Source organism: Hyalella azteca, unplaced genomic scaffold (assembly GCF_000764305.2).
Source record: "Hyalella azteca isolate HAZT.00-mixed unplaced genomic scaffold, Hazt_2.0.2 contig8774, whole genome shotgun sequence".
Taxonomy (NCBI): domain Eukaryota; kingdom Metazoa; phylum Arthropoda; class Malacostraca; order Amphipoda; family Hyalellidae; genus Hyalella; species Hyalella azteca.
Window position 1 is genome coordinate 662,057 of NW_025938859.1, and position 9,490 is coordinate 671,546.

The 9,490-nt window shown below is 40.3% G+C and overlaps 1 protein-coding gene across 1 annotated transcript; it reads right to left on the reverse strand.

Moving 5' to 3' along the window:
- Window positions 1–308: 308 nt before the first annotated feature.
- Window positions 309–7,969, reverse strand: LOC108676673 (protein amnionless). The gene is made up of 11 exons (XM_018164792.1): window positions 7,865–7,969; window positions 7,032–7,180; window positions 6,371–6,515; window positions 5,501–5,715; window positions 4,762–4,926; window positions 4,216–4,300; window positions 3,463–3,675; window positions 2,860–3,028; window positions 2,257–2,485; window positions 1,419–1,553; window positions 309–1,029 (listed from the first exon to the last, which is right to left on the reverse strand). Exons 1-11 carry the CDS (start codon window positions 7,887–7,889, stop codon window positions 541–543), a joined length of 2,019 nt encoding a protein of 672 aa, XP_018020281.1. The 5' UTR covers window positions 7,890–7,969; the 3' UTR covers window positions 309–540.
- Between the last annotated feature and the right edge of the window lie 1,521 nt (window positions 7,970–9,490).

The following is a 9,490-nucleotide window of genomic DNA, read 5'->3' on the forward strand; positions in this document are numbered from 1 at the left end:
AATTATCAGCGGAGATTCAATAATCCACGCCCACTCATTTCGTAAAACGTTTGCTCCTACGATTGATTGATTTTCATTTTTAAGTGAATTTCAGCGCTTTGAAGGGCCTTTATTCAGAGCGATAAAACCCAACAAAATTTCGATTGCCACATTAGCGACAAGCGCTATGGTAAAACTTGGGGAACTTTCTCGGAACCGTTTATTATTCTTGGATAAATAACTAATAACTAAAACCTGGGTCTAAATATTGGTTCGAAGGTTAACGCTTTTAATATCTATCATTGTCCCTTCGAGGTAACAAGTAAGCAGAAACTTGTCCTTTTATTCAACTGTACATGTTTCGCAATGCATAAGACCTGCGGTAGATAAGATAATTCATCATGCTTATATATCAGCACGGGATTATAATAGTAACAATGAATAAAATTATGAGGCTGTAATCTCAGATGAACATCACGTCAATTGAGCGCATGCACCGGTTGGTAAAATATTCCTCACAAAATAAACTGATTACAAGCGCTTGCAACTGATAAAGTAACACTAAAATTCATCATCGTCCTCGAACCCGAAATTGATGCCAGGCTCATCGTCAACTTCTTCCAGTTGGCAGCGATCTGCAGTTGCGTGAGAAGCCGTGGCCCCGAAATGCTGCGCGTCATCTGATTTGGTTTGTTCTAGCTCGCTGAAGGGCGCCGCGTGAATATCGATAACAATTTTGGTTTCTCCTTTTCCATCATTGTTTTTATATGCATTTTCTACCATCTGTCCCGTGACTGGGGAGTCTCCAGGTACATCGATCAAAAGACCTGCTCTAGCCAATTCGGCGGGGGTTTCGAGACTGATGATTTCTCTTATATTTTTGTCTAGGCGCTGTGGTTCATCAGTGACAATTTCGTTTGCGTCATCTTCGGTCGAATGAACGTCTTCATCGATGGTGCCAAGTTCGCTGAAACGCATGCTTGACTGCCCCTTGTCTTCCAAGCGCGGCGGCTTCGGAGGACCAGCGTCCGCATCTGTAGCATCGTAGGCCTGCAAGAGTTCAGGGGGTGGGAGTTCTGTTAACATCTATGAATTTGTCATTTAACATTGAAATGAAGTAATCGTGTTCGGTCATGATGTTTTTATCCTTTTCATAAACTACTAAATGTATCTTGACTGATCGAATTGAATCTCGAACAAAGTAACTACTAACAACCACTCGCGTTCTACCATGTCGGAATGACGACTTTCGGTGAAACCAAACTTTGGTACCTTTTTTTGCTGTGCTGTAGTTAGCTAGAATTCACGACTGTTCAAAGGCCTTTTCTCACACCTAAAACAAACGTTACTGCGGGAAATATTATTTCGAATTAAGATCCTGAATAAACTGCCTCAGCAATAATATTTTGCCGGATTAATCTTATGCAACAAACTGTCACCTTCTTCTCGGCATGCGTCATGTGCATGAAGGCGCCGTACATTGGGTTCTCGACCTCAGCAGTGTCCCCAGCTCTTCCTGTCGCGGCGTCATCACACATCCCGCCTTCAGGGTCAATTGGCATAGCAGCCAGGGACTGTGAACCCAAGTGCAAGGTCACATGTACTGCTAGTCAACATTAATTATTGCCATGTTCACTTTATCTCTGCTTCACCATTATTGTTGCTTTGCAAAACAGGGTTTACAAAGTTTCAAAAGGATGCATAGTGAATTAAAAGCATTTAATATACGCCAATTAAGATATTTGGAGATGAAATTGTCTGATTTTTTCTATTTGAATTTGATCAACACCGTATGACATAAATTTACATTCAATTAATTTTCTCTGTTATACTAGCGGTAATCTTGCCTCTAAATAGTTGATATTATCATATTTGCAGCTTTCATAACATCTCCATACATGAATTCGTTCTCTTTCATACATCGCAGCCAGAAAAATTTCACCGAAATCAGCAGTTCCACGTAGAGCAGACCGGCTCAGTGCTTGGACCAGCAAGGTGCAATGCTCACCAAAATACACTCACCTTTTTATAAAAGCTAACTATCACCGAAACTATAATCATAAATTGACACAAAATGTTTCCTGAAAAATATTTTTGAAATAAATCATTTGTTAACTTTACTGATCGTAATTCAGCGTTGCTCAGTTCTCCATTATTTGATGGGCCAGTTCACACCGACAGGTCGCTGCTCTTAAAAAATATTTGCTCGGTCACGACCCGTAAAGCCCATACAGAGTGGAAATTTCCAAGAATCAACGTATCCTGTGCTTAACTGACCGCAGTTGACTTGCTGAAGACAGGATTCATGAAGCGCAGACCGCCGGACTGAACGCTGTAGGTCGGAATGGGGCCTGACATGTCAGGGGTCCTGCTGCTCGGAGCGTCCGAGGCCCGGCGTGCGGACAGCGCGTCGGCGTGCAGGGAGATCCGCGATAAGCGCCGTATCGCCACCATGCTCATCCGCCGGAACTGGAAACTTGCCGGCGAATTTTCTCGAAGTAGAGCTCTGAATTCCACAATAATTGATTATGTTAGCTTTTATTTCCGATGATAATGTCAATGGTTTTATAGCCATGAAGCTTGAATATGTATGCTAATGTTCCCGGGAGATCATAAGGTATCTCGAATATTATGTTTGATTCTACTCTGAATCGTTTACACTCACCACATAACTTTGCGGGGAGCAGTTTTCGTTACTTTTTTCCATAGAGATTTGGGTCTATTGTTTTTTTTTTACCTTAATTTAATTCAAATTCTGAAATTATAGGCTTCATGCAACAAATTTTATTGCTCAATTGATTAATTATTAGATTATATGCATTTAAGAGTGACTTTTCTCGTAAAACTGCAATTATTTGTCTGAAGAGAAAACTCCCGCACCGAACATTATCCGCGTATCCTCTCTTGTGAACGAAGTAAAGCAGGAGCGCCACGAGCACGATGATAACAATGGCCGACACCAGGCCTCCAGCAGAGCTGCTCCCAGACTCCGTCTTGTAGGCGCTTGCGCCTGCTGCTGATTCTTCCAGATGTCCATCGCTGCCCACAGCTGCAATTTCGGTGATTTCAAGCATAAACATTTAAAAACAAATTATTACAAGGTTCTTTATACATTTTACGGGAGTGAGTTCTTGCATTCAGTGAAACACCGTTTTTTTATTGAAAAGTAATGTTCCGTGCCTTCAAAACAAATGGCACATTGAAGATATTTTTAAATATCAACCATATCAATCATCTCTTTTATGTTTTTCATGCTTCTGGTTTAGGTTCGAATTTCGCAATATCAGTTATGCCTTTCCTACCTCTGCTTTTATTTTGAAATTCGCAATATTCGCAATAGTAAAGCACGAAAAGGAAAAGAATTGGCGACAGGCCACATCAGGCCTACACTTCAGCGCCGAGATCACTATGTTATGTTAATATCAGGCATAGATCGTTCAGAAGCCAAGTTTCTGTTCTGCCTATAGTCTCTATTCATCTCACCTTGTTGCAATATCCTCCTGACAACCTGAGCAGCAGCCTCGTAGTCCCCGTCGCGCTCCCTGGCCGCGAGCAGCACATGGTAGCTACCGTCACTCATCAGGCCTGAGAAGCGGGCGACTCCTCGACCCGCCTCTTCAACGTCCAGAGCGCCCAGCAGTCCTTGCAGGTGGCGGCCCCCGCCGCTGTATGAAGATGGCAGTTTGAAGTCCACTCCTGCACGCCATTAAACTGCGCTCAATGTTTAAATTTTTCAGTTGCTCGGTAATATGAATGCTGATTTGGCCTACAGTTATGGCTTGTTCTGTGATGATAGTGAATCAATCGTTTGCGAGTGATGGCATCATTCCATGATATCCGTCGAGTCTTGGTACCTTGGTCTCCTTCTTACCAATGTCATGCATTCGAGCATAAAATCGTTCCTCCGGCGACAGTGTCATAGTGAATGGTATTATGAATGTATACATGAAACTACCAAATGGTGCTAGGCTTAACTTACGTTATAGAAAATAATTTAATGAAACTCTGATTTGTTGAGATTTTATTTAAAATTTACCACACCTTTTCCTTACACGGGAAAGGTATGGTAAATATAAAAAAGGTGTGGTATAATTCCTAAGCCACACCTTTCCCTAACATGGGTTTCAAATTATTTAAATTAAGTGAAATTATACAAACGAAATTATATTTTAAGGGACATTTAAAACCACGAAAATTAATTTATATTATTATCAAACCTACTTACTCTTAACTCACCACACTGAGGACAGCAGAAATCCTGCATTCTAATAGGATTCTCACACATGGGCTCGGGGCACGGGAGTTGGCGGTTGGTGCAGACCTGCTCGTTACAAAAACAAATGTGCTGAACTCAACCAGAAACTAAACGCAAGCACATGCATGAGCGTTCCGCATGCATTATTATCATTGACCATTCAGTCGAGGTTCTCTTTCTTTCTGGGTTAGTTGATTTGATAATTACAACAGAACACTTGGCTACTATATAGGGAAATATTACGAACTAAATTCGTGTTCGGTGTTTGAAGCAGAGCTAAAATTATTGCCATCCTTCCTGAAGCCTGAACAACGATTATTAGCATACAAGCCTTTTCATGCTGGCCTGACTGTCAACGTGCAAATCTGACTACAAACAAAAACGCTTCAGAAGCAATTGTAATAAGTTTAATTGAAACAACATTCAGATAAAGCCGATTTCCCGAGGGCCTCAACAAGAATTGTCTGAGAACAAAATGTGATCATAAATAAATGATATACAAAAAATTTTTACTCGCGTATAGTCACCACTCTAGCGACGTCTGCAGCGTCGTTGCACTGGCAGTCTCGGCCCTCAGAACACCGCGGGTCAGCCTCGGCGTAAAGCAAGACGCCGCCATCAGCTGAGCTGCCTGTCAACTGCCCTGACACGTTGCCTGATGCGTAGTCCAGCAACCCGGAAGTTGTCAACGTCTGTGGTTACAACGCATTTGTTGAGGCGCTTCATACGAGCTCGCAAAACTAATTTAATTTAATTAAAAGGTATTCTTTTATTCCTTTCTAATGCTTTTTGCTTCATTAATTTTTCATAACTTACTTATGTGTGAATTAAATGTATGATTCTCTACTTTTGGAAGCGTTGTTCGGGCCTTAAAGTTTTTTGCTGTTGAACTTGGAATTTCGCCTTTTTTGTCTGTTTCACTGTTTGTTGAATAATTCCAGTGACCATTTAATGCTTATTTTGATTCATTAAATAATAATATATTTCCTTTTTCAACAAACAATGCTTTGAACACCCTTGGCTACCCAAACGGAAAATTTCCCGAGTTCTACAATAACGATTAAAGGTTTTCCGCCGCTATCTGCAGAAATTTTACAAATAATTATCGAAACCTTATTATTATTATTATCGAAACCTTGAATTCATGATGCAATGTTCTGCCACGAATAGCTCATAAAAAAATTGACCTGGAAATTGTTCAATTTCTTATTAGCAAGCAAAGAATTTTTATCAGCTGCGAAAAATACAAAAACTGGAAATATTCACCTGCCCGTTGACTTGCACGGACGCCACTCTGACGGTAGGTGCGGTGAAGTGTATTGGTGAGAGGTACTTGGGAGAGGATCTCAGCACGACGGTATCTGTGGTACACGGCACCCTGTTCAGGTCGGGGATTGCGCTGCTGTTCAGGGTCAGGTCATCAGGCACCTGCCACGACAACGCGTCCCACCACTCGTCTTTGCTCGTGCGCGACCACGTCACTGAAATAAAGTTTATCTTTGCTCTGTTCGAACGGGTTTCAAATTGTATTGCTAACTAGCGCCTCAACCTCGGAACGAATGTTAATCTGATCGGCTAACGGTATAAAATCAAAAATCGGCTAACGATATCAATTGGGTAACGATATAACGAAGTAGACATTAAAGTGATGTGTTTTCATTCTAGTCAGCGTAATGTCATGTGCGTCACCGAAGTTGAATTTACGGAATATTTAACTGGAGACTGTCCGGTAGAGTTGCCGAAATTTCAGCTTTAAATATTCTCGGTGTTTTCATATTATTTTTTCATTTCACATTTCAGCATATTCATATTAGTTTTTTTATACTGTTAATCATCCGAACAGTCAGCTGATTTATATTAGAATACAGTTGTCAATGTTACCACTCAGTGAATGCAATGCATCTCGAGCTTGTAGCTCTGTGACCATAACGACTGTGGATAAAGGAATTATGTAGTCAACACCTCGTCATGGATAGAAATTTTAGCACTGGCAACATTTTTGAAAAGCTCCAGAGCTCTATTATAAAGAACAAAAAGTAAATGCCGAATCAGGCTCGAAGGAATAATAGTTGTACAAAGTTGACGCTACAATAACATTTTATTAAGCTTACGTATTTTGCAGTTGCCAGCACTCACACGTTTTCACTTCAGCCTTACAGTCTGAAGGCCTTCTCTTCGCACCCGCGGTGCCCACCAGGACACTGCCCCCCTCACCGAGCACAACCTCCCCACTCAGCGGCAGCGCGAGCCACTCAACGCTCAGCGAGGAACTCAAGTATGTCTGCTGAACCACAGACTTTAAGGTCAAGTTTGTCTCATAATCGAGCGGCCTAGTTCAGCAATTTTGAAATTACCGTCATTCCACAAAACCTAGTTCAACTATGCCTACCAAGAAATCAATTATGTAATTCATCAGCTCCTTCATTTATTAGTTTTCCTGGGCAAGAGTATTTGCATTTTTATCGCTATCTTAAGGTTAACAAGACGGTGTAATTGGATTTTACAACCGCCGTTGAACTTAAGATTATCGACAGAATTACTAAGATGCACCTCGTAATTCAAAGATGCAACTTGATCATTGATAATCCGGACATGATGACTAATCTCCAGTCAGTCCAACTTGAGATTTATTAAAATCTTTCTCAGTTGTCATCTTACTTCTTAAATTCGCGTCTTCCGATAAAAATACGCATCGATCGCCAATGTGGTAACGGTCTTAAGCGAACATATAATTCGTGCAGGAATTACTTTGATTTTCGACCGTAACGATCATATAATACCCAATCTCAACCAGTACCATATAATCCAGACGTTGCGGCATCTGGAGTCGCTGTCCAGGGCAGTGCACCAAGCCTCCCGACCAGTTGTCGTCATCGTCCAGGTTCCAGCTGCGTGTCCAGTGCTTCGTATAGGCCAGCGCTGCTCCCGAGCATGTCACCAGCCATGCTGCATGGGGTTGAGTTCGTTCATTCCTTATTCATCCTGTCATTCAATTACATAAATGTTTTTTAAATTCCTGTTTCTTAGTTCATTCTTTATTCATCGTGTCATTCCATTACATAAATGTTTTTTAAAGTCATGTTTCCTTCAAAGGCATTTATTGACTTAATGTGATTGGTCTCATCGATTATGTTTGTCGCTTATTGTAATAAAATCGAAACAGCTGATTTTCGTTTAATGAAATTTTGATTTTACTGCATTCAATATCAATTTTATCTACTTCCCTGTTCATTGACGATTTCGGTAAAAATAATGTTGCATGTCTAGAGAGCCTATTCCTTGTTATTATTAATAATATAAATTTATTAGAAAGGCTTGATTCGTAATATTTTTTTTGCTCTGTAATTGCTTTCTGCGCTCAGAAATTTTCGTAGTGAACAGGACCGCGTTCCGAACGTTGTAGATGAAATTTACTAGGATTACTCATTAATTTTTTAAATAAAACTTTTGTTTAATTTCACTGCCATGAAGCCCGTAACACGCACTATTACAATTGCACGCGGCAGGCTGCTAAAGTCTGAACTCGAGGAAAGCATTCAAGATTAAAACGAAACTAAGATCACTATTAGCATTGAAAAGACAAAATTTATCGTAAATACTTGAAATAAAATATAAATTAATTTCCGTCACCTGCGTAACACCAAAATTTCATCATGATCTAGCCGATGTTCACTGAACTGAGTCACACCGCTCACTGCATGAAGCAGCCTCGCACCGCGGCTTTGATGCTGCACACTCCAGTACTCGCCGAGTCACATTGACTCGTTTGCTGTACGGTTTTCTGGCAGTTTTCGCACACAATTCACCATAGAAATCATGTCCAATCTAAGGAACAGAGCTGTGGCATTCAACAAGCTGTGATGTGGGAATCGCAGAATAAAATAAATTTTTATGCTGTTTAGCTGTGAGAAATTTAATGGTATATAGTTTATTTATTATAGTGCTTAAAATTATCATGATTAATCATGATTCGAAATCTAAGTGGGTGTGGCGCCTCACTGATTACGCTCAGGAAATGAACGAGTGTAGTGAGGGAGCAGATCATTTGCCCGATCAATCGTGTATAATTTCCATGACACCCGAACACTATTGGCCATAAATTGTAGCCCATAGTTGATTACTGCTTTCCCGATAACTGAAAATAATATGGACAAAATTTTTTCCGAAATAGTCAGCGTCAGGAAGTTGACCTTCACAATTATTACTTATTATCCTTTGCATGAACGCGATCCATGCAGAATTCGGTACGTGACCATGCTGAGTGACCATGTTCATCATGTAATCAATAAAATACATAATTTAAGGTCTTTTGAATCAGCAGGAGATCATGGAGTCCCGCACAGAAAATATCCAAATCACGAGTAAGCCCTCGTGTGTGCCACGGGCAGAAGGCTACACGATCCGCGCACAGACGGTAACCTGACGCAGGGCTGACCGTCACCGGACACCAGCAGGGCCGCCATGTAGGCAGTGCCTGGTACGATGACATGCGCCTGACTATGCTTACGCTTTTGAAGCTAATTATTGATTTAATTTTAAAACAATTGTGCAGAGATATAATAATTATTAATTGAATACAATTGTGCAAAGTTATAATGACTGTGGTGTTGTGAGAGGCCAAGACACGGCCGACGGTAGCTTATTAGGCAGTAGAGTTAAGACGTATGACATTGACTATTGAAAATTGATAACATATTTCCGTTGACAGACTGAATAGTTTAATACCTACCACCCAAATTAGCTAGAGATGCCGAAAGCAACTCAAACTGAACAACTTGTTTGCATCTGCGATTTGTTCACCATTTCGCATGAAATGAGATAAGTCATTTTTAAGAGCATCAGCTTACAAGGATTAAAATTAATTTTTTCTGATTATCAACTATATATATACATAGGCTTTGTAGGTAGTTCTAAATTCCGAATTTCTAGAACAAATTAAAGTTTGAAAACTAATTACAACTTTCCATATTTTCCCATTAAGGAAAATACAGCGCTCATGATGCTGGTTCTACTTTTCTTGCTCAATTGGTAATTAATTGTAATTTTCTAATTAATCAGTGAAAAGGTGATGAAACATTTCGAACGAAGTGGTCACACGATTTTGACTATCCGATAAACTGCGAGAGAGTAATTAATATTAAACTGCGAGAGAGTACTGAGACTGTTTTATTTGGGGTTTTAGTATCATTGAAGACCTTTCTGGAAGTTTTTGCTTGAAAAATCATATTCTCATAGGGTAATAAATTCTACGCGAAG

Excerpts from the sequence above, each read along its gene's own strand:
- LOC108676673 (XM_018164792.1), bottom strand. The coding sequence starts at position 7,889 with ATGATGAAATTTTGGTGTTACGCAG. Across the intron at positions 7,181-7,864 it reads GAAATTTTGGTGTTACGCAG|CATGGCTGGTGACATGCTCG; the intron begins GTGACGGAAATT and ends AACCCCATGCAG. Across the intron at positions 4,301-4,761 it reads CTGCAGACGTCGCTAGAGTG|GTCTGCACCAACCGCCAACT; the intron begins GTGACTATACGC and ends TGTAACGAGCAG.